Source organism: Barbus barbus, assembly GCF_936440315.1.
Source record: "Barbus barbus genome assembly, chromosome: 9".
NCBI lineage: Eukaryota > Metazoa > Chordata > Actinopteri > Cypriniformes > Cyprinidae > Barbus > Barbus barbus.
In genome coordinates this window covers 24,533,974-24,560,925 of record NC_136737.1, presented here as the reverse complement: position 1 = coordinate 24,560,925, position 26,952 = coordinate 24,533,974, and the positions used below count along the sequence as shown (strand labels likewise).

Sequence of the window (26,952 nt, the reverse complement as noted above, 5' to 3'; positions counted from 1 at the left end):
AGACGCTTTTGTCCAAATATGTCTGTGTACTGAGTATTTTTATTATGTTTATATATATATATATATATATATATAAACACACATGCATGTATATATTTTAGAAAAAAAAGTTGTTTATATATTTAATACATTTATATATAATAAATCATATGAATATAAATAGACATAGATACATGTACATATTTTCAAAATATATTCTGTATGCTTGTGTATGTATATATACATAGCACATATACACAGTAAACGCACATATTATGAAAAGAAAAAATATATATTTTGAATGTGATTAGTCATTTTACAGTGCTAAACAATAATAATAAAAAAAATGCACAATCCAAACGCACAGTATTTTGTGCATCTACAGTCAAACACACTTCCATCCTGAGGTTGAGGTACCAGGCTATGCGTGACCTTTAGAACTGCAGTGTTTTGTCCCATGGCTGCTGTTGTGTTCTCAAATCCTCGTTCTTTTCATGCTTGGCCGGATCGCTCGGTTCATGTCACAGTGTGCGGGGAGTGCCGCGGCCGAATGGAAAGCTGGTCCGGAGTGTATTTAGCGATGCAGAAAGGAGGTGAAGATGGGGCCTCATTATTCCCAGAGCCTCGTTCTCTTATCGGGCCCAGCCAGGCCTTTGCGTCCCTTTCCTGCATTTAAATTGTGTGTCAAGCACAATTGCCAATAAATCATGTCGGTGGGCAGACTGTCGTCATAGGTGGGGTGACAACTTAAATGACGTTTGCCTGAGGGTAAAAGGCAGACCTTGTGTTTGCCCGGCAGAGAACATCCCGCAAAACAGACAGGTAAATAATAATATTAAATAAATATGTGAATGACATGCTATAACGTTGCATTCACTGCTGAAGTGGGAAAAAACAATCACGCAACCTTGACCGAGGACTCCAAATATTCTGCAATTACCCACATACAATACACTTGCCAAGTGCACACAGTAAGACAGAATGATTTTGCATTACATTAACAAAATTGTAACATTTGCTAAAGAAAACGGCAGTGGTTTTTGCCCATAAACAGCCTTTCTTTAATGGAATGTTTTAACTGTCAAGTAACAAATAACATTTTCCTTACACCCTGAATGCATGTGAGTGTACATATTCATAGTAAAAAAGTATTTTCTACAAATGTAATGAATTATTATTTAATAAATATCACTTGGGGCTCTATTATACACTTGGCACATTGCGGAGCCAGGTGCGACGCAAGTGTTTTTTTGCTAGTTTTATCCTGACACAGTTATCATTTTTTCATCCTGTGCCACGTTGTTTAAAAGGCAAATTAATTTGTGCCAATTTGTACGCCCATGGGCGTGCTGGTCTGAACACGAGATGTGTTCAGGTGCATTGTTGGCACATTGCTATTTTGAGGCATCTGAAATAGACTGCCATTGACCAATTAAATCCTGGTGTAAAGTCAATGTCGCAATATTTATTTTCTTGTTGTTTAAGGCGAGACACTTCAGGTGAATAGGGTAAAATTTTTAACTAGCAGATATCACCATGAAACTTTCCCAGTTGATTACCTACATTAAGATGAGAAAAAAATGTATTACAAAGTTTCTGTAATTTTATGTTTAAATATGCAAATTAGTCATTATCTAATTAAATATGCGCTAATTTGCATATATTTTTAAAAAACGAAATCTCAGAATTGGATAAAGCCAGGTTCAAAATTATTTTTTCATTGTGTTCACATATGAGATGGGAAAAAAATTACAGAGGGATTTATGGATATCTACTTTTGTTATCCTGTAAATCAGAATATACTGTCAATAGCCTTAAAAAATGTATTTTCGCCATGTTTTTTGGAATAAAATGTTATATAAATCAGGCTAGGAATAATATATTTACAAATCCCTATGTAATTGTCTTCATAATATAACTAGGTACAAGACTGGTAAGTTTGGTGTATATAGGTGCTACTGAAGTGGAGATTTCGGACTTGGAGTATGAGAGAAAAGTCATTTTGAGAAAACGGGCTTTAAAGATTTATATTGTAAAAATCCACACATTTTTATATGAAAACATTGCTAACAAGCAAAACAACTGGCCAAGTAATTGTTTATAACAATGCAGACCATGAAAAATGACAACTGAATAAAACAACATTGCCAAATAAGACCTTCAACTAACCACAGAGAACCACAAATACAGACACAAACTTATCATCAGAACTGCAGCTCTAGTCATCTATGTCCATCGGAACACAAAGTTCACCCATGAGGATTGAAAGCCTAGCTCTCCATGCCTGCACCATATGTAGGCCCCTCACCTCTCTCTTGCTGATGCCTTTTCAGCTTTTTAGCTGTGCTCAGAGTCTTTCTGCAACGTTTTACACTCTCAGACCGGATGGATTCGGCTTTTGTGATCCTCAGCATGTCGGTTTCCCTGATGGTGGTGACGGTAACGACAGTGCTTTCCAGCCAAAGCTTATCCATAATGGCAAGCATGGCAGAGGCCCCCTCATTAAAAGTTGAAATGGCCATACTTGCAGCTGCCTCAACTCTACTCTTACCTACAAACACTGTTTTTGGACAGCGGGCCCAAATGACGGAGTTGAGGCACTCATTCGCATTTTGAGTGCCACCATGCTGCATGCGCTGCAGCAGGCTGTCACTTGACATGCGGTGGTATACAGGTATCAGCTTCTGGCCCACCTCCCGAGACAAAAAGTTTCCTGCATGGAGCCTGTGGCTCTCTGGAGTTTCTCCATTTTCCTCCGCTCTCCTATACCAACACCAGGACAGGTAGCACCTGGTGTGCAAGGGGACTTCGTCACAGGACATGCTATGGAGGAGACCAGCCCAGATCTCATTTTTCATTTTCTCTATGGAACCCTGGTTATTTAAAATTGCCCCCCTGTAATAATTTTGTAATGTTTTACATTTTTTGGCCGTTAATTTTCCCAGACCCTTCCCCCCCAATTTGCGTTCAGCACTTAATTTTCGTAGTGCTGTGCCCATACGCTTATGGGCATGGTTGATGCATTCTAATTTTACTACCTCATGCCCAGGGTATGGGTTGAGGGATACCACCTCCCTGAATGCAGCACTGTCCCCATCTGACAGCATCTGAATGTATCTCAGCTGGTGGTGACTCACAGACCTGGCCCACATCCTCTTCGCTGCCTCCTGCTCCATAGCCTTGCTTGAGCCCCTAAAATTGTGCACAGTCATGCGTTTCTCTCCAGCTGTCAATTTCCTCATCTGTAATCTTTCCCTCATGCCTGGCAGCTTCTTTAAGGGCACAAGCATGGCAATAGGAGGATAGAACCTCAAAGTCGATCACCAGTCCCGTAAAAATATCGATGCACACCCCGATCCCATAGTGTGATGTGAACCCTCTTTTCTGCCAAGTGCCATCAAAAGACACACTGATATTTATCACCACATCTGCATCCTCTCTCAGCAACTCTGCCACATCTGCATCAATATCTGCATAAGCCTGCCTGACCTGCTCCCTGGTCCTGTGAAGTGACTCAATACCTCTCTCAATTTCTGCCGCTAAAATGAAATGTGTATTGTATCAATAACTGTTCATTTGTTTTGTTTTTATAGATACAGCACACAGAAATCTGTACTGTAAAAGTAAAACTGACCACCGCAACACAACATAATGAATGAGATGGCACTTTATTCTATTCTTATAAATCTTATAAATAAATAAATATTTCATCCATACAAAACAAATATTGTTACAGTAATGTTATAATATGTTAGAAGGTGGTAACAGCCACACGTATTGGGCTATTTCTGACATTAGAAATTCTAAACCTCCCATCGACAGCTTACGTTCAGATGCGCTCACCGAGGGCATTTCACTGGGTAATCCATCACTAATTTTCCTTTTCCCTCTTGCAAGTGACAACTGCTGTACTCTTTTCGATGATTGACGCGAAGTCATTTTCATTAATTCACTCAAAAGATCCCGCGGAAAGCTTAACCAAACAAGGAAGCGTCAACGCATACCATGTCATGTGACGATTCTGAACGAATCACGTTGTCAGAAATTGTCTTCAGCCAATGAGATTGCGCATTTAGAGTTAAATCCCCTCTTTTGCTTTCACGATTGGTTGCTGATAAAAAGGAAATGACCATATTTGGATCCGACAGCATTGTAGAGAAGAGAGAGAGCTTTCCAGCAGTATACGTGATGACTGGGTACAGGCAGAGATCGCGGAGCAGCATGTTGATTTAGAACGCCAACTTTTGTTGAATTTATGAGAAATCTACAGACGCAAACAGACAAAGTGCAGTAAAATAAAGACCTAAATGTGTATTTCGGACTTTTTTTCACCACAAGTCTGAAAGAAGACATGTTATTGAAGACAAATATCCAAAAATCTCAAAATTGACCAATAAAAAAAAAACGATGTTTTTTGCCTGCCGTGTCTCGCCTTAAAGAGTACATTAGTAATATGCGCCTATAAGCGGTTCTTCTAATGCATGAGGTTAAAGCCCTTTCCTCGCTAGAGAAGCATTGGCATATCAATTGCCTCGAGCTGCTGGCAGTACGCCTTGCCTTGAGCCGCCTCAGAGGGTGCCTTCAGGGCAAGGACGTTCTGGTCCGTACAGACAACACTGCGACTGTTGCGTATATCAACCGGCAAGGCGGTTTACGCTCCCGTCGCATGTCGCAACTCACCCGCCACCTCCTCCTCCTCTGGAGTCAGAAGCATCTGAGGTCCCTTCGTGCCATCCACATCCCGGGAGTGTTCAATCGGGCAGCCGACGAGCTGTCTCGAGCAGCACTTCCAGGGGAGTGGAGACTCCATCCCCAGGCGGTTCAGCTGGTTTGGGGACGGTTCAGAGTTGCTCAGGTGGACCTGCTTGCATCTCCAGAAACCACCCATTGCCAGTGGTTCTACTCCCTAACCGAGGCAACGCTCTGCACGGATGCACTGGCACACAGCTGGCCCCGGGGCCTGCGCAAATATGCATTCCCCCCAAATGAGCCTACTAGCACAGACACTGTGCAAGACCAGCGAGAATGAGGAGCAGGTCCTGTTAGTGGCTCCATATTGGCCCAACAGGACCTGGTTCCCGGAACTCATGCTCCTCCCGACAGCCCCTCCCTGGCCGATTCCTCTGAGGAAGGATCTGCTTTCTCAGAGATGGGGCACCCTCTGGCACCCGCGTCCGGACCTGTGAAAACTCCACGTGTGGTCTCTGGATGGGGCACGGAGGTTCTAGTTGACCTACGCCAGGAGGTAGCACTCACTATCGCTTCAGCACGTGCACCGTCCACAAGATGGGCCTATGCTCTGAAGTGGAACCTGTTCGTCAAATGGTGATCCTCTCACCTGGAGGACCCTCGGAGATGTTCAGTCAGAGCCGTGCTTTCCTTTTTGCAACAAGGGTTGGAGCGTATGCTGTCCCCCTCCACCCTTAAGGTTTATGTTGCTGCCATTTCCGCTCACCACGACCCCTTAGAGGGGAAGTCGGTGGGGAAGCACGATTTGGTTGTCACTTTTCTTAGGGGGGCCAGGAGGTTATATCCTCCTAGGCCTCCCTCCCTACCCTCTTGGGATTGGTGCTAAGAGCCCTACAAACTGCCCCCTTTGAGCCTTTGCAGTCAGTCAAGTTGAAGTTTCTTTCTATGAAAACTCTACTCCTGACTGCATTGGCCTCGATCAAGAGGATGGGGGACCTGCAGGCTTTTCCGGTCGACGAATCGTGCCTTGAGTTTGGGCTGGCTGACTCCAGTGCAACACTGAGGCCCCAGCCCGGCTATGTGCCCAAGGTTCCTACCACTCCCTTCAGAGACCAGGTAGTGAACCTGCAAGTGCTGCCCCTGGAGGAGGCAGACCCAGCCCTAGCTTTGCTCTGTCCTGTACACACACTGCGACAGTACATGGATAGAACTCAGAGCTTCAGGACCTCAGAACAGCTCTTTGTCTGTTATGGAGGACAGCAGAAGGGGAAGGTTGTCTCCAAGCAGAGGATGGCCCACTGGATAGTGGATGCCATCACCTTGGCCTATGAAGCACAAGGTGTGCCCTGCCCACTCAGGTTGCATGCTCACTCCACTAGGGGTGTCACATCGTCCTGGGCGTTGGCTTGTGGTGCCTCGCTAGCAGACATCTGCAGAGATGAGGGTTGGGCGACTCCCAACACATTCGCTAGGTTTTATAGCCTACGTGTCGAACTGGTTTCCTCCTGTGTTCTCACCTCAAACGGGTAGTGGCACTGAGAGGCCCGGCTAAGAGTCGGCTTGTGGTGTCCTTACACCTAATTCTCCAGAGAGTTCCTGAACCAGGTAAACCCTGTAGAGTGCTCCAGCACTCCGGTGTCCAGACGTGGCGGAATGTCCGGTGCCAGGCCTTCAGCCAATGAATTCTTGAAATCTGGTGTGAAGCTAGTGCCCATATGACAGACCCTGTCGGGATCCCATATGTGTATTTCACGTTATGCTTATTAGAGCTGTGTTTTCCCTGGCAGACCACGTTCTGCCATCTCTAATGTTGCAGCCTAAGCCATCTCAGAGACTTCCATGTGCAATATGGCCCTACGGGGTTACTTCACATGTCTAAATGTCACTTAACCCCCTCTGGGAGGAGGTGACTCCACAGTGTGCATCTTCCAAGTTGAAGGGCACGCTTCCCAGTGTTATCCAAGTCCTACTGTTTGACTTGCTCAAGGAACAACAGTAGTTGACCTCCTTTGTGTAGAGCCCGGTCCTATCGTCTGCCTTATAGGAAGGATCAGGAGGCCTACACAGGGCACTGGAAGGGGCAGCTCCTGTGGCGCTTTGGTAGGGATCCCAATTTCGTCGGTCATCCGACGTGACGTCCCCGTTCTCTCCTTCAGGGAGTAACAGAGACGTTTTTTCCGCTTGCAAATTCCGCCATGTAAATTGCGAATCCATCATGGCTCGACCGCAACTGGCTTTTAAAGGTAATGGGAGATTAGACTCTGATTGGTTTATCGCACGTTACGCCCAAAACACACCCATGACTCATTAAGAGAATAGTGACAACCCGTTTACACCATGCGCCGGGCGCGCCGACCGTTTTTTGTGTTGTTAAACTAGCAAAAGTGGATTCGGACATGCATCTGCGCTGTGCGCTTTAGACCATGCTCTTAGATTGTTAAAATAGGGCCCTAGATGTTTTGGGGGGGTTGAAAATGATTTCCGTAATTTAGCTTTTAAATGAAATTAAATGAAATTAATGTTTGTTGGCTTGCATGTTTTTACCAGTGATGTTATTGTTAGCTAAATTATTAAAAACTATTAGAAATAATTTTTGATAACTGAATTAAAGCTGAAATAACTTATAAATATAAATAGTATACAATGCATATTGTATATAAAAATATACAATAATATACAATATATATGTATTGTATATAATAATTAGTACTTTAAAATATCATATATATACCAAAAATATATAAATATTTGGTAATTGAATTAAAGCTGAAATAAACTGTGATATAAATATTACACAAAACAAAAAGGATAAATTAATCCATTTAAGTTGAAAAAAAATGGTATAGAAGCAATTTTCATTCAGAAATTTTGAAGTAGAAAAACTGAAATAGTAATTTCTTATAAAAATCTTAAATAAATACATACACAACTCTTAACTAACCTTTTTTTACAGTTTACTAAAACTAACACAGTTAACAAATATTTTAAAATATTTATTTATAAACAAATAAAAATGCCTAAAGCACATAACAAAACAACTAAATTTAAAATTAAAACAGGTAGTTGTTGTTTGATAGTTTAAACTATTAAAAATCATTTTTGGTAACATAGTATATAATAATAGTATATAATTGTTCAACCGTTTTGGAAAAAAATGGAAAAATTCCAAATAAATAACAACTCTGAAATATCTGTCCTTTTACAGTTTTTATTTATTTTTAATGAAAACTCAAAGCAAATAAAAAGCTAATTCAAAATACTAACACATACTATAATAGTATATAACATATAGTATATAATAATAGTATATAATATTTATTTTTCTAGTATCTGTTTTTATTTACTACATATTTACATACGTACATATTTACTTGGCATATTTATTTGGCATTTAATGTGGCAAAGTTTGGGCCAGGTTAATATGAATAAAAAGAATAACAAAACTTGCTCATGCAATACTCACCACCACATTGCAAAGGAGAGATGAACGATTGCCACAACGTTGCATTTTTCAAGGTGTTGAGAGTAGCTTTAATTGTGTTGCTATGTGGTTTCTAACGTATTCCAATCTCTATATATGTCTCATATCCTTTAACGCAACTCTGTTGGAATTTTTGGGTTGAATAATCAGAGGTATCACTGTACCTCAAACCATGTGTGGTTGGTTTCTAGGAAGGTTTATTAAACCATTACAGAAGCATAAAATACAGATATCTGTACTGTATCTCTCCAAATCTATTCGTCTTTAAAATACCACTGCAATCTCACAGTCAAAAATCTTTTAAAAATCAGTAACTGCAGCTCTAAACAAACCAGCCATAGATATATTGTGTGTAGTAACTTGCACACAATAGAGTTTTCATAGTGTTTTCAGCAAGGCGCCAAGCAGTCTATCTAGTTGCTTAGAAACCAATAAATAAAGCTCCATGGCTTGCGTTCTCTTTCCTCCACTCATACACTGTATGCGTAAATGCGTCCACTGCGGAACATTTGTGGTCAAGGTTTTGAACTTTGACTCTTTGTGATTCTGACAGCTGTCGATTCTGGAAACAAATGGGTCTCATCTATTTACTCCATGTGAACTAACGCTGTTAGCGTTGCGCTAATGTTCGCACATCTGGGGGGGAAGGGGTGAGAGTAATTAGCTTGATATCTGCTCCCCACCCAAAGCAATTTTCCGACCTGCCTTCATGGACTTTGGGGCTGTACTCGGTCCTATTGCTCGTAATTAAGCGCAGCGTGGCAATCCTAATGAATTTAACGGCCCTGTTGCTATGGATACTGGACGAGATGTAACTCTTTAGCCTTCGGTGTGGTTGGTTTCTTCAGTTCTTCATCAGCTCTCCTCCTCCTCTTCATCACACTCAGGGATAAATGGGATGCAGATTTGTTTGAGTGTGGGAAGCAGTGTGACAACGATAATTACGTTAGCCCAGTTGCACTAATGAGAGGCGTGGCGATACTTGGTGTCGTTATGAATGCGCAAAACTGTTTGTAGTTTCTCAACACTGCCTTCTTGTCCATTCATATCCAAACATATATAATGGATGTGTTGAAACACTTGTATAGATTTAAATAAAATGAACTTTTCCTTTTAATTTAATGACCCTTAAAAAATGTCATTCAACGTAACCATTAAATATATACACACACACAAGAGTAAAACGTAAAGACGTATAATTTTAATTGAATAACTCAAAATAGTAATTATCTATTAAATGTTAATACTATTTTTCTAAAACAGTGAAATAATAAAAAACATTCTACAAACATCATGGATTTTTGAAAAGATTTAATCAAAAATGTTAATGATTAAAATGTCTAACCATTAAGTAATAAGACATATCTATTAAATATTAACTAATTTATCAATATAAATATTCATTTTTGTAAAAAACAAAAATATATCTAAATGTGTCTAAAGATGTCATGCAGTGTAAACGAAGTAATAAGAAATCACTCAACAATCAATAAATAAAAAATAAAAAGTAAACATCATGGGTGTGTATATATATATATATATATATTTATATATATATATATATATATATATATATATATATATATATATATATATATATATATATATATATATAATTTTAATGGAACATTTTAATTTATTGTGTTACATGCCTTCCTCATCTAGGGTCAGGAAGGGGGTAACAAGGAAATTTGTAAACACAAATACAAAGAAATAAAACAAAACTCTTAACAGCCAACCAGGAGCTCCTCTCTCCTGTTCCAGCACTCCACAAAAATCACACAGATTTTTGTTACACAAAAAGTAGTTTATTTGACAAGCTCAATTAAAGTACAAAAAGGGGAGCAAATAAAGTTTCGGGAGGGGACCAGGCCAAAATAACAAACATAAAAAGCTCTACCTTAGGGAGAGTACTTTCTAAACTCACAAAACAAAGTGAAAAAACAAACAACAAAAGTCTTACCTTACTCCCTTTTTAACCAAAAACAGGAGAAAACATGGATTTTAAACAAAAAGGCATCTACCTCCCTACTGCTCCAATAATGACAATACAAGCTTGAGCTTAAATCTTAAATTGAATTTACCTGAGGCACACAGAGCAACAACGTCTCTTCAAAAGGTAAATAAGTTGTACACTAACAACCAGAAAGTCAACAGATCAACTATTAATACACGATACTGTCTGGAACAGGAGAAAGCAGTCTCGGGAGGCAGCGAAGGCAAGAAACCCCCCCCCCCCCCCCCCCCCCCCCATCTTCACAGTGAGTCTCCAGCTTTATCCACGAGCTCTCCCTCCAGCAGCCAATCAAAGCTAGCCAGTAGTTGATGACAATTAGGACCAGCTTATCTTCATTAAGATTTGCATGGAGTAGAGGGAAGAGAGAAAGAGAGAGCAAAAAAACAACACACTGCCAAAACCGTAACAGTAGCAATATCAAATTCTGCACAAATAAAAAAAAAATATAAATAATTACGTCTTGGGACATAATTGACTCTAAAAATGTCACATGGTATAACCAGAGATTAATTGCCCTGTTGCTATGGATACTTGGCAAGATGTAACTCTTTAGCCTTCATTGTGGTTGGTTTCTTCAGTTCTTATTCAGCACACCTCCTCCTCAACACTCTCAGCGATAAACGGGATGCAGATTTGTTTGAGTGTGGGAAGCGGTGTGACAATGCTAATTACCTCGGTTGCGCTAATGAAAGGTGTGGCAATACTCGGCGTCGTTATGAGTGCGCAAAAATGTCCGCTGCGGTTATTGTCTCTGGCTTGTCACACGGTGATTTTTCAACACTGCCTTCTTGTCAGTTCGCATTGCACATTTGATCTGACACCCCGCATAATCTCCAGAGCTTCCTCGCTTGCTACGATAATTAACTGGTGTGGAGGAAGACCCCTCTCTTAGCAGGTTCCTCAACACTGAATAAATATGCAGAGCGTCTTAGCGCAACATGGCATGATTGAAGGGGCGTGACTATGTACATGTCTTATGATAGATTCTTCATGAATCTCTGTTCTTTTGCTTAATGTGTACAAGCTTAATGGATCCAGTAATGAAACAGGAATTAGCATCTTTCATTCATTCTCGGCTCATGCTGGTTTGGGTTTTGAACGCTGGAGGCCACAACTGAAGAGACAGATGCTCATCGGCCTTTTGCTAAGAGGCTGCAGTTGTTGTTAGACACTGAGGGCTAAAGATAATTTAACAAACTGATATTTTATTCAACAAAAACGTTTCACAAGAACATCTGTGGTGTTAACGACAGCAAAGGGAAAGAAAAATATTTTAAAAATCTATAGTTTAACCATATAAAGCATACTGTACATATTCAATATGCTGATTTCTAAGGCCACTAAATGATCAATATGATCTGAAAAAAACTGTTGTTTTGTTGTACCTGTTGTTTTTTACAATGTGCAAGGCTTTTTATTATAACTGTACAAAGGTCTCTCTTCGGGTTGTAGTTCAAGTGTATTTTTTCTGTGAAATCTTTACAGATTTTTTTTTTTTGAAGTAAAAATGTTTATTCGAGTTTTAATATTTAATGTGGTAAAACCAAATAATTAAATACATTTTATTTTAAAAATATTTATGTTTTACAAACATAAATTAATCTTTGAAAAAAAAAAATATTTATAACAATTTAATTAATTTAATGTCATGTGGTGTAACCATAATTTGGTTATGATTGTCCACATGGGTCCTCCCTATGATACAATTTATTTGTTATATGTTTGTTTTTGCACCACATGACGACAAGTTTTTCCGAAATTTTTAGAATATAAAAAAATAAAAAATACATCACTGCTGTTATTGAACATATACATAATCATAAACAAAGTATGCCAGACTACTTCATTTTAGCCTCAATGAGCCAGACCCAAATATCTGGACCAAAAATATTTCAACTAAATTACAGAATTCTGTAGTCAAATATACATGTATAATAAAAACTAAACTGTATATTTGATCTAGGCATATACATATTAAACATTCAAAGTATCCATACAAGCAAGATAAAGTACAGACAGAGAATTGCAATGCTTTTAGTGCCCACGTCAGAGTCTGGATCACCCTGCCAGGGTTTAATTTGCAATAATGACCGACTGACTTAGACGACAATGAGGGAAAAAAAAAATGCAGTGGCAAAAGATATTCAGTGTGACTCACAGCCCAATAAAGTGCAAGCGTAATCCCTCAAATGACAGAAGACTCTGTCCCCAAGACAGACATAATTAGCTCATCGGCTATAGGCTCAATTCTCCCAGACTAATCAAAGTTTGAAACTCCGGGGAAGTGCATAATTATACCCTGTTGGTATTAAGGAAAGTATCCAATGATAAGCTAATTAAAAATGAAGAATGGGTGAGCGGTTTTGTTTTCAAACAATGCTCCTTTATATGTCACGCTTGATGTTCAATCTGTGTAAATACCGTCCATTAATTTAGTGTGAACTGAATGAAGTCTAGCAAGCTTTTGTTTCCCATGTTTTCATCTTGGATTGCCGGCCCTTATTCAGTCTATTGTGACGAAGGTTGGCACAACAGCAGGCAGTGAATACATCAATCCACTATTCTGGCACACAATCAAATCAACACAGAGTTGTGGGGATGTAGTAGACGTTTCATCATGGCTAGATTGTAGGTCGGCGTTAGCAAATTTCCCCAAGTTTGAATATCCCCAACAAGGGTCTCTCTATCACATAAAATATTAAACTTAAAATGCTATTGTTAATGTTATTCTTCTATTACAATAATGCAAGTGAACACAAACTTGCCATTTTCGCCATGTCCATATTAATTGTTTTACTTAAAAATGTAAGTGTTTTTTTTTTTGTTGTTTGTTTTGTTCTTTCCCCAAAATAATTGTGATATACAATACCATTCAAAGCGTTGGTGTCAGTACAATTTTTTAATGTAAGCTCTTCTGTTCCCAAAGGCTGCAATTATTGTGAAATATTATTACAATTTGAAATAACTTTTTGAAAGCTCAAAGCTGAACTTTCAACATCATTGCTCCAGTCTTCAGTGTCACATGATCCTGCAGAAATCAGTCTAATATGCTGATTTGCTGCTCAAGAAACAATGTTGAAAACAGTTGAATATTTGTTGGTGAAAAACGCTTAACATTTTTCAGGAATACTTGATGAGTAAATGAAACATCACTTATTTGAAATTGAAATATTTAGAAACATGAAATATCTTTGCTGTCAGCTTTGCTAAACAGGAGTATTATTTTATTTCTTTCTTTCAAAACAAAAAAAAACATAAAGACCCCACACTTCTGAACAGTAGTGTATATCAATAAGAAGAAAATTCCTTGAACAAAAACAACAAAAAGTATTGGAAATGGTTATGAAAATTATTGCTTAATTTTTTTTTACTGCTTTATAAAATTGCATAAATCACTTTAATAACAAAGACGCTTAATCAGAAACCAATATCAAAGATTTCTCAAAAGATCCATCACTATGAAATGACTAACTTTAGCTAATTTCCATCCTGTTAATACAATTTTATCAACTGCCTAAACTTGAATAATGCTTCTAAAAGTCCAGAATAACCATTTATAGAAATATTGGACCCACTATATATTATGCGTCTTTAAATACCATATACTTGCATTTAAATTAATCAATAGATATAATGAACTTATTGCAATTTTTCATTACATTAATATGAAAAAAGGGGTTTAACTCACCCCTAAACTTAACCAAATCACCAAACCTGTCCCTTACCTTAACTGTGCCCCACCTCAATAGCAACAATTCAACATGAACATAACAGATACACTGTACCTAGCAATTAATTATTTTGGCAGTAAATAGTAATATAAAGTGGGGCCAAAATGCTTGCTTAAATTAAAAAAAATTCTGGAAGAGTCTGTGTGACTTTTTACGACACATTTCATCTGACTCATCAATGCAACACTGAGTAAGATCAACACTCAAGTCATTGGTCCAAAATTTCACTCATGACCAAACATCCTCCAATCAGCTGTGATTATTTCATGTCACGCAGCAGACAAGTTGGTGGAAACGTCACACTGAGGTCTAAGAAAGGTCTCCACTAAAATCTGCTCATTTGTAGCTTATCTCTGTACTCACTGACTCATCTGTCATGTTAAATCAAGAAATCTTGAGAACCAAAAAGAATAAGGTATGTGCCAATCTGCAGGTGGAAAGTTTATTGACGTAAAAACTGTGATGCACCAAAGCTGTTTGCAGAAGCAAGCCAGCTTCCTGTTTTAAAATTCAGAGCTTTTTACGAAAATGCAAATCAAGATTGTGTAATGTCATTAAATATTAATTCCTCTGCAGCAAGCAAAAAACACATTAGAGCTCTTTTCCACAGCACATCCTGATGAATTCAATAACCAACTGCACCGTAATTCTGGGAATGCATTCAACTCAGGCTTTTATCGCAGGCTCACTAAGGAAGAAGGATAAACCCAACAGCCCGCTGTAGGTGTGCATTCAGTATCAGCATTCCCAGTACAGCTCATTGCAACATGACCTTTCATAGCCGTCTGAGCCCAGAGAGTGAGGAAAAAACATCACTCGACGCTTTTTGAAATGACGCCAAAGCACGGACGCTTTTGCCGCGAGACAACAGTGAGGAGAGACACCAAATCCCTGCAGCTCCGGCCCTGCAGGACCGTTAGTGGGACTTTCTCTTTGTTTCTTCAATGCACTCTGTGGGGAGAGCTGAGGATGAACCGTAAATGACATTTGCTTTGGAAGACGTAGGTGATCCTTGGAGACAGATCCTCGTCTGTGACTCAGAGGAGCTATTGTGGCGCTAACATGCTTCAGTACTCAAGGGGGCGATAGAGTTACCTTCGAATGTTGTTAAACTGAATGTGAACGTGAAAAAAAAAAACAGCACTATTTATCTCTGCCATGACAAAAGCGGAAAGCAGATGGTTTATGCTAAAGGCTCTTATAGCATTTCTTGCGACAATGCTAAAAACGCAACTAGTGCAACATTCCCACCCTTTACCGAACTTTATGGATAATTAAGAATGTTTTCTGTCACTCTAACACATAAAAAAAATAATAATAATAATCTTGTCTTTTCTTGATTTTGTAAACACTCCCATTTACAGCAAGGTAAAAACTAAAGCATGCTAATGTGTGTGTTTTTTTTTAATGAGTGACACAATGCTTGGTAAGACTGAAAGAGCCACATAATTTCTTGTCGGAATAAAAATACCCATGATCCTTGGAAAAGGGTTGTCATCTGTGACTCAGATGAGCCATTGTGCCATTTAACAAGCTACAGTACTCAAGGGGGCGATAGAGTTACCTTCAAATGTCAATTAACCAAATGTAAATTTAGAAATACATGCAATATAGCAGACAGTTTATGCTAACGGCTGTGATAGCATTTCCTTAAGGATGCATTTAGCACAAAATGTCCACCCTCTAGCAAATGTTTAAATATTTATGGATAATTCAGAAAGTTTTCTGTCACTAAGCCATACTGTCTATTCTATTGAGCTTGATGGTAAATTGCGCAATTTTCCACCCAAACCGGTTAACCCAATTGCAGATGATTCCGAAGATAAAAAAAAAAAAAAATGGCAAAATGCTAACTAAAACAAAACAAAGCCCTAACAATGTTTTTTTTTTTTTTTAATAAGAAAAATCTAGAATATGTCTGGTTCAGTAATCCAATCATTGTGATGCATAAATGTAGTTTGAATATCCAGTTTTAATATTTCATATACAGTATAAAATGGAATTTGTGATTTTAATTTGACAAAAAAAAATAAAAAATATCTCCAGAATATTGAGCAAATTTTAAAAAGATTTTCGAAAATGTATGACTAAAGAAATTTACAAACTTACAGCAAATTTGATGCGATGGAACAACAAGGTGTCAAATAAATATTGCACATATTTGAATAGTGTTTAAAACCATAATAAAATAAAATAACAGGAAATAGAAAACACCATTTAGTATTAATGCTCACTATAAAATAAAAATTAATATAAGTAGAATCCTTGTGTGTTGATCATGTGACCTAAAAAACCCAATGTTACCTAAAAATGTTTGTTTTACCAATTTACGACTGGTTGTATTGCAAATTATGTTCTGATTCGCATAGAATATGTTTCAGGCCATTTTGCTAAATCTAATCTGCATATACTTTCTTGTATGATCAGCAGTTTGTCGAGGAACTACGGGAAGCAGCGTCGCTTCCTTCATTGGCAAGGAAAGACAAGAAATCCCTGTAGGATGGTTTGCAGCACTCTTTCACTGTTTCCTCGATTTCCCCTCTGTGAAGGACCTAGGACGGGGGTTGAGGCGTAAATGACATTTGCCGCAGGAGCCGTAGGCGATCTTTGAAGACAACTCAGTCAGACTTCTCATCTGTGACTCAACAGAGGCTGGAAGATGTGAATCACAAGTGGACAGCATTCTCACCCTCACTTTCTCCCTTCTTCTCTCCTCTAATAATACGGCTTCTCGCAGGCTGAGCATAAAAAGGATTCCCACAATGCAAGACAAATCAATTTACACAATTATTGAGGCCAAGCGAGAACACAGCCTGACAAATATTAAGTAAATATGATGGGATGCATACTTCCCGCAACAAATACAATTATTATTTGCCTTCATGGAAATAAAAGAGCGATCAAACTTTTGGATGAATTACAACCAGATGTCAGGGAATTACATTGAACTGTTGTGAATGAGATGTTGTAGGCAGGTTAAGATGATGTCACATGTAATCAAATTCTTTCCTAGCATTATTATAATAATTAATAATGAACCTCTCAGTGGAATTTCAATATAAGAAAAACAAACGACGACTGATGCAAATCAGTGATTGTTTATCTACAGCAAGAGCAAACATGGCAATACTAAAATCTTTAATTCTCATGTAAATCACTGTGTGTAATATGTATATATATATATTAGTGCTGTCAATCAATTAAAAAAATTATTAATCGTACATTTTGAAATTGAAATTGAAGTTATCAAACACTAAATACTGAATTAATTACAGATGAATCCTTAAAGCTATAGAAGTTCTTTTTACTCTTTTTTTTGTTTTGTTTGTTTTTTTCTTTGTTATTGGATTAATATTACAGCAGCTGGTTATTAGGGTATGTTGGCTGCTATTTATTTAAAAACTGCCACTGCTGAACGTGACGCGGATCTGACACGCATCATATTTTCTCTCAACTCTTTTTAACATTTCTGACACACTCATAAAGTCTCTATTAATGAGCTAACGAGTTGAATCGGGTGTGTTGAGGAAGACCATGCTGGGCTGGTCCAGGACAGTTGTTCTTAAATGTTACTCAGATAAAATATATTACATGCACGCACAGTTTTAAGGCAGCTTTAATCGCCTTTTTGGTAACATCATGACTTAACTGACCACAACATTGCATGCACATAGTTTATTTTGCGCTTTGATATGAAATGATACAGGCTACAGCACGCGGCGACACCTTTGAAACAGTACAGTATCCGCGCTCGTTTGAGTCGTGCCTGCCGCTGAAGTGAAATGGAGCGCACGTCTGAAACGTCTCCTGATGTGGTCGTAAAGACGTTCTGCGACTGAATAAATGCATTTCTTGTCGAGAGAAAAAGTGACACAAACAGCAGTTGTGAGTGGGGTGGCCAACCCTAGCCCTGTGTTAATTGCATTAAATATTTTTACTGCGTTAAACTGAAAAACACAAACAAAGCAACACAAAACAAAACATCCAAACACAAAATTAAACAAACACACTAAAAGCAACAAAAAAAGAAATAGCACAAACACAAAATAAAACAAAATATGAAACAAAACAAAATACAAAAAAACACAAAACATCCAAACACACAAAACCTAAAACAAAGCAACACAACACACACACACACACACACACACACACACACACACACACACAAGCAACAAAAAAGAAATAGCACTAAAACACAAAATACAAATTAAATAAAAAAAGAAACACAAAACAAATAAAAACAAACAACACAATTCATAAAAATAAAACACAAAACAACCAAATGCAAAAAGAAAAAGCAAAACAAAACGCTAAACACAAAACAACAAGCACCACAAACATAAAACAAAGTAACAGAAAATAAAATAAAACAAAACAAAACACAAACATAAAAAATAACACATCACAAATAAAACAGCTAAACACAACATAAAAAAACAAAACCAAACAAAATACAAAACAACACAAAACAAGCAAACAAAAAACTAATCACAACAATAACAATAAAACACAAAACAACCAAACACAAATAATAAAAAAGCTAACAAAACAACAACAATAATAATAATAATAAAAAAAAAACACAAAACAAAAGTTGAGCCATGTTGAGTACTTTACAAGCACCTCCCGAGCTCCTGACAATTTAAATAACAAATAAAAAAAATAAAAATTGGGTATCAGCCAAATTTGACCAGTGTAAAGGCTCTCCCTATTGATAATTCATACACAACCACATCACATAGAATATTATTCTACACTGACACACACACACACAAAACACTCAGTAGTTTAGTGGACTCCAACTCTGTCCTGCATATTTCATCTCCAACTCCAATCAAGCACACCTGCAGCTAATCAAGATGTTCAGCGTTTCTTGATAATGACAGGCAGGTGTGGTGGAGCAGGTTGGAATGGAAGTCTGCATGACGGTAGCTCTCCAAGCGCAGGGTTAGAGATCCCTCATCTAGTTGTTTTTGTTGAATGGAATGTCCATGCTGTTCTCTGCTAGTCTTTTTAGCTTGTTTTTTTATTTTTTCCATCCTAAGTTATAGCAGCAACACTGAAAACACCAATGTCCATGTCTAGCACCAGAGCTCATGCAACTGCAGCCGGCTCACCATGCAATATAGTTGTGCCAAGTACCAACTGCTTTGACACAGTTAACAGGTTTTCTGACTTGTAACATGTGTAAGGGCTCATGGCCTCACAAACTCACGCAGTGTATGGATTTACAGTAATGCTGAGAGTGAGACTTCACAATCAGACTGTCTATGAGAAGAACTTGATTTTGCTTTACTTGAACTGAACTTTATTTATTGCTGCCGCGTGTGCATGCTCAATAATCCCAGCATGCATAGACATGAACAGATTGCTGATATTATTAATGCACATCTAATAACCTCTACTCCCCGGGGGGGAAGGGTTTCTCATATACGTTAACATATAATCTATGGTTCAATCAGAGGTTATGGTCTTATGAAGCTCTGGCTATTAAGATGAATCTTTTAAATGTCCCTAGCAATTATCTGGACTAAATTATATTATGTTTAACTGCTACGCTTGGCTATACCCAACTGCTGGGTGTAGAAAGGTCTTCCTGAACCATCATAATTAAAGTAACGGGCAAGAAACCAGAGACATGTACAGTAAGTGGAGTAAGTAACGATTATAAAATGCTGAGGAATAAGGGGAATGGAGGAAGAAATAATATATAAATAATCGAGAAAATAAATAATATAAATTACAACAAATTTTATGTGCTTAAATATTGCTATTACATGTTAATTAATATTCAAAACAAACATGCAAAGTATAAAAGTAAACTAGATATGAAAACTAAATATTAAAAAAAGAAAATTTGTGTAAAACATAATTTTTAAAGTGAACAATGTATAATATAAAAATATAGAGATAAAGTATGTGAATGAATGAATGAATGAATGAATGAATGTCAACAAAACTAAATAAATTCAAAAACATGAAAGGGTATGAAAATATTTTGTGTAAAAAATTGTTAGTATTTTTTAATTAAATAATAAAATATATAAATGTGAATTAAGAATATTTGAATGAATGCAAATTGTATGAAACAAACGGAAAAATAATATAAATGGCATTAAATTTAAGGAATGTGAATGAATGAATGAACGAATGAATGAATGAAAATAAAACTAGATAATTACAACAAAATATGGAAGAAAAAAATTGTGTGGAACAGTGAATGAATGGATGAATGAAACTCTTATTTTTCTGAAACAAAATGATAAATCATATAAATTATATTAAATTTAAGGAATATGAATGAATGAATGAATGAATGAATGAATGAATAGCCTAAAATACTAGATAAATACAACAAAATATGGAAAAAAAACAAAAAAAAACATTTGTTTATAAAAGTGGAGTGAGTGAGTGAGTGAGTGAGTGAGTGAGTGAGTGAGTGAGTGAATGAAGGAAATGAAACTAGACAAATACAACAAAATATGGATAAAAACATTGTGTAGAACAGTGAATGAATGAATGAATGAATACATACATATATACAAACAAAAAAGCAAATATTTGTGTAAAATATTCTCTTAAAAATTCTCTGAATGATAAAATGAATGCCATTAATATCTATGAATGCCATTAAAGCGTGTAAAAATGTTTCACTGATTGAGCACAGAGTATAAATGGCACATTCAACAGGTGATGTTAGTTTATTCTCACTCACCAAAATTACATTGCAAACATTTGTTGGATGAAGCTGAACCACATTATCTCATGACAACAATTTTGCAGACAACATGTACTCACGTGGAGTTGGAGAGTTTCTGTCCATTGTCCAATAGCTTTATATCCAGGAGTGCTGTTGATGTTCATCTGGTACTGGAAAAGATCGTACCGTCCCGGTGCGTCGCCGTTCCGATTGAACGTGACGAACATCCCGGCGCTCCCTACAAAAGAAAGACTCAGACTTAGAAACCTACCTTCAACACTGTCAGACAACCATACTGCGTATCAATCATACATCATGAAAAAAACACCCTGACATGCCTCGCAGACAACAAGACCCCATTGTTTGCATTTCCACTCCATACGGAGACAAAAGTTAGTTTGGTTGTGACAGAAATACAAACAATGTGTGCCTGTCAGGCCAACAGCGGAGACTGACAACACCTGACATTCATCGCCAACCGATTGTTTGAAGAGCTTTACCTGCAGGGCTTGGCACTCACGATCACAAATCTGTCAAAACACAATCAACAGTGTGGCTTTCTCAAGCACAGATGAAACGCCAGCCGCTCGCTGTGGACTGCTGACACGTCCTCATCACACTTATTACACTGGGACTCATGGGTTGTGCAAGGTAGCTATCAGTAGCACTTCTTTTGATATGAGAAACATGTCCTTGAAAGGGAAGATCACCAGCCTGTTTTATAAACATTATATACAAAACATATCTTTCCTACTGTTTTTGAGCTCTCAGCCATGGAAAAACCTAATTGAAAAGCGAAAAACAATGATTTACAGATGCACCTAGATTCTTTTTCTGCATCGATCCACAAAAATTAACAATTGGAAAGTTAAATGAGTCATTCTGCATGCAAAGCATACACTTGACAAATCATATTAATAAAGTGTCAGACAGAGTGAAAATTGATATTCATCGAGAATTTTCTTGTAATCATGGCCCTAGTATGTGATTGGAATGACAGCAGTTCATTTTGGTATATTATTTTAGTTTTTATTTTCATATTCAACTTCATTCATTCGTTCGTTCCTTCATTCATTTATATATTGAAACTAGAAACAAAATTAAAGTGGCAGTGAACGTAATTAAGGCGAGATTCAGCAAAAATACAAAAGATTGACCGCTTTGAGCAACATGGGTGGACAAAAACCCGGTTGAGTGTCTTTTAGTCCCTTCATTATTCAGTCACTTTGGCATCACCTGCTGCTTGTTCAGGTTTATTTTGTTTGTCCGTGTTTTGTTAAGAGGGCATCATAGGAAGAAGGAAGAAATGTCTTATTCTAGTAATAGACTTTGGGGAGAATGAGGACACCGAAAACTACAGGAGACCCGCAGAGATAAAGAACAGCAGCATGCTAGCAACACTTAAAGAGCGGATGAGGACCTGGAAAAACTGCTGAATACCACAAATAACAGCCTTCCACTTCACACCGAATTAACAACAAGTTCTCAGTCTTCCGAGATGCTGTGCTGCTGGTAACACATTAAAACGTTTCTTCAACTATAAATGCTTTTATGAACCAGGTGTTGAGTTTTATCATGTTTCTTTCATTTTTCCATGGAAGCATATTTTCACTACGCATTTCAAAAAGTCAGAACTGCGAGATACAAACTCAGAATTCTGATTTGTTTTCTCACAATTCTGAGTTTACATCTCGCAATTCTTTTTTTTTTTCAAAGAATTCCAAGTTTACTTATTGTAATTAATTTTTTTTCTCTGAATACAAAGTTTATATCTTGCGATTTAAAAAAAAAATTTTTTCTTGGAATTCCACGTTTATATCTCACAATTATGACTTTTTTTTTTTTTTTTTCAGAATTCCACGTTTGCATCTAGGGATTCTGACTTTTTTTTTTCCTCTCAGAATTCTGAGTTTATACATTTCACAATTCTGACTTTTTCCTCTGAATTCCAAGTTTACATTTTTTTTTTTTTCCTCAATTCTGAGTATACATCTCTGAATTCTTTTTTTTCCTTTTTAGAATTCTTAGTTTATGGTTTAACTCACAATATTTTTATAAGCTCACAATATTTTATATACATACTGTATATAAATGTTCAAAATAAATGTATTATTGCAAGAAAAAAGTCAGAATTGTGAGATAAAAAGTCACAGTTACTTATCTTTCCATCCAGTGGTGGAAATGGGCTTTCATTTTTTTTCACCTCATACATATCTTTAAAAACCCAGTAGCAAAATGTCCCAGTTACGTCACATCACAGCACTGAATTCACCCGTTAAACTTCTAAGCTACTTAGAGACTTCAATTTCCAATATTATACAGTAATTGCACTGTAGATATTAGATTTGGACGTGACCTTCTTAAGTATATTAATTATTAGTATGCAAAGAGCCTTTGGATCTTTTTTTTATGTTCTCACTGGAGGGAACAGTTTTTGAACTCTATGAAAAAACTGCAGAAATGTCAGTAGCCCAACTTCAAGCAGTATGTTCTCCCTCCCCCCCCCCCTAAATTCTCATCTTTTGGTGACACATCCTTTCATCACAAGCGTTAACATGCATAACTAACCAGCGGACAAGAACAGGACTGCACCATTTCATTAAGTGCAGTGCTAGATAAACATGTTAGCTTTATGACATGCACTTCCAGCAGTATCTGCTTTAATTTAATGTAATGTAATTTTTGTTCACAGTGTTAGCCTGCTTAATTATAATTCCAAACTACGTAATAAGTTTCACGAATTGAATACTTTTAACACTATTTTCTTCATTGTGATAGATGCATATTGTAAGTTTTACATGTCAGCCTGGCTATATTAATAGTTCATATAGTTTGAATTAGATCACTATTTCAGTATTTTTCACTTAGAAATTGCTAGTAAATTTTGGAAACGTCTAAAAATCCTGTACAGTTTGGAGAATTTCGAAAACATTAACCTTAATTTTGCTTTATAAAGGAAATCTAGACATTTTGGGTAAATTGGGCCTCAAATTGGGTGAATGCATAAAGTGTACTGGCATTAAAAATGTTAATTTAATATTGTTTATGCTACGTACAATAACATCCATCTATGAATTCAATATTCCATGAAGCTAAAGATGATTCATAAATTTCCATGTCTTAATACTTATTTATGCAAAATATGCATACATAAATGTTCTAACTGTCAAGCCAACAGTTGAACATTGCATTTCAAAATAAACTACGTAATGCATGCATATACATTCTGAATATGAATATGAATTATACAGGTATATGCAAGCCAGAGGGAAGGTTTTCTTATTGTGCATGCAATGTTCATAAATTACAAATGCACAAGTATTAGTTTGCTACAGTAAAGTTCCAAATGCTTTTATTTAGCTTTTTTTAATACAAAATCTTTCATTTAAAAATGCATTATCAAGATGAAATTTTGGGTTACACTTTATTTTAAGGTGCCCTTGTTACAGTGCGGTTATACATTTAAGTATATAGTTAGGGTTAAGATTAGGGTTTAGCTTAGGTTTACTTGCATGTAATTACACATAATTTACTGTATTGTTATTATAATATTTAGTACATGTAACGCGTAAAGCACACCTTAAAATAAAGTGTTACCACATTTTGACCGAAAAGGTGAATATATACAATTTATTATATTAGCATTATTATTAATATTTTAGGTGTATGTTTACATTTACATATTTCAAATTATTTCAGTAGTTCCCTTAGTTGCAATTATCAATATATTATTTAATCAGATAAAAACAGATAAACAACAAATAATACCTTGTTTTTCTTCATTACAACCTTAAAGCACAGCTATTTTTTTATTTATTTATTTTATTTTTTTGTTATTAACTAGCTTTGATGTATTTCCATAAGCTGGTGTATGATGTTCGAACATGGCTGTTTACTTTAAGAACACTACAGAAGACAAATTAGTGACAGCTGAAGTAATATTATTTCAAGATGATTTCATGTTCTTTTGTGTTTTTACGCAATGGATTGAATTGGGTGCTCATCATAAAAGGCTTTTCAGAGATGGTAAACATTAGATCAAAATCTTGTTATCAGGAAAAGATAATATGCTGTTGTTTGGCATTTCTGTGCAGAGTGATTTGTTAATATTAGGTACTTCACAAAAACGTAAACATATTTTACAAAACAAACAACAACATCAGTTATTTAAAAAAAAAAAAAAAACTTCAAAGTTGCACAAATTGTAAATACAATTGATTGCTTATAGTTCCAAGAATATTGAAGTGATGCAATTTGTAAAACATTTTATTATAATAAAATGTAACTCGCTGCAAGTAAAATTTGCACAATTGTATGTATCAGTGTTATTCTTAAAATAAATAAATCCATAAATAATGAACATTGTTTGGATGCCATAAAATTCTTGCAGATTTCGTCATTAGCTTTTAGCCACCTGTCTTTGTATTCTAGTAATTAAAAGCAAGTATTTTGTTGAGTCTGTTTGGAGTATTGTTCACCAGGCCTTAAGTTAGATCATATATTTACTCCAAATTGTATTTTCTCATCATCACACAGACATCAAAGGAGAAATTGCACTTTGATCTAACAGTGCCCTGGTCCAGGGCTATAAAAGTTTAACTTCATTAAGATGCATTAATGAGAGATTTCCTTTCTTCTTGGAAGTTTCCTCTTTCAAAGGTCCAACACAAAGGCAGGCATGGGATATGTGAGATATAAAGTATTTAGTAAGTTGGAATCCCACGCAAGATACAGCAACAAAGGTTGCTTCAAAGAGGAATGTACGGTGTCTGTGTGTCCACTGGCACAGACGAAACCTGCTCAGTATTGTCCAAACCAGTCTGTAAAGTCAAAATACACTGTAAAAATTATTATTTAAATATAAATATATAAATATGTATTTTTTTCTACTTTGAAACTTTGTGCTTAATTCAGTGTGTTACTTGCCCTTTCTTTATAATTATTTGTTTAATTTACTAGCAATTTCTGAGTGAAATTGTTTTACCACCATTGTTTTTCGGTGCAGTTGGAAAATAATATTTCCAAAGTATACATAAAAAAGTGTCAAGTTCATAGAAATGTATTGTAAACAATTTAAGGTATTTATTAAAAAGCTATAATAGTTCTATATATACTATATATATAATAGTACTATATATATATATATATATATATATATATATATATATATATATATAAATAAATTAGTTCTGTCAAATGATTAATCGTGATGAATCACATCCAAAATAAATGTTTTTGTATACATATCTGAATGTGTACTGTGTATATTTATTATGTATATATAAATACACACACATACAGCATGTTCAGAAAATATTTACATGTATATACATTTATATATTATTTATATTCTTAAATTTTATATATAATAGTTTATATATAAACATAACTTATTTTTCTTAAATATATACATCCATGTGTGTTCATATTTATATATACATAATAAATATACACAGTATACACACATATATTACGTAAACAAAAAACTTGTGTATATATAAACTTGTGTAAGTGTGTGTTATTTATCAATATAAGTTATTTACTTATATATGTGTGTGTGTGTGTGTGTGTGTGTGTGTGTGTGTGTGTGTGTGTGTATATATATACACACACATATATATGCACTTATATATATATATATGTGTGTGTGTGTGTGTATAAGTGCATATATATGTGTGTGTATATATATATACATATATATACACACACACACACACACACACACACATATATATATATATAAGTAAATAACTTATATTGATACATAATAACAAGTATCAGTCACACCGCATGACATTTTACAACCATTTTAGGTCATAAAAGGTCAAATTATTAATATTTTATTATGAAGGTCTAAAGGTGTCATCTCTATGATATCACGTATTTGTTTATTTATTGTGTTTATTTATTTATTTTGGTTGTACCACATGACATTTGACAGACAAAAGCTTTTCAAATATCATTAAGCTATTATTTTAATTCTTATTTTTCAAAAGATTATGCCAAACACCGTTTATGCTTTTCTTTTTTACCTTCACGCCCAAAAATATCAAAATGTTCAAATTAAAACATGCTAAACTCTGTACTGTACTGTATCTGTACTGTATCTATGAATTGCATTTTATATATATTTTTGAATTACTTTATTTTAATGTTACCTAGTTACATTAGCTTATTACAGTAATGCCAGTAAATTATGCATAATCGCAAGCATGTAACCCTAAAAACCCAAATCCTAAATAGTAAATACTTGTTAGTTAATTACTTTTACTCAGTACTTATTGTGTAATTACACTGTAATAACATCACCTTAAAAATAAAGTGTTGCTGAATTAATATTAGTAAGATGTCA

General features: G+C 35.9%; 1 protein-coding gene across 1 annotated transcript in view; it reads right to left on the bottom strand.

The window, feature by feature from the left end:
- Nucleotides 1–26,952, bottom strand: part of LOC306874854 (metabotropic glutamate receptor 7-like) — a gene marked incomplete at both ends in the record, with an annotated part of 224,032 nt that overhangs the window by 54,130 nt on the left and 142,950 nt on the right. The window contains one exon of the mRNA XM_079425136.1: nt 20,699–20,838. Coding sequence (XP_079281262.1) covers nt 20,699–20,838 — 140 coding nt within the window. The remainder of the gene's footprint in view (nt 1–20,698; nt 20,839–26,952) is intronic.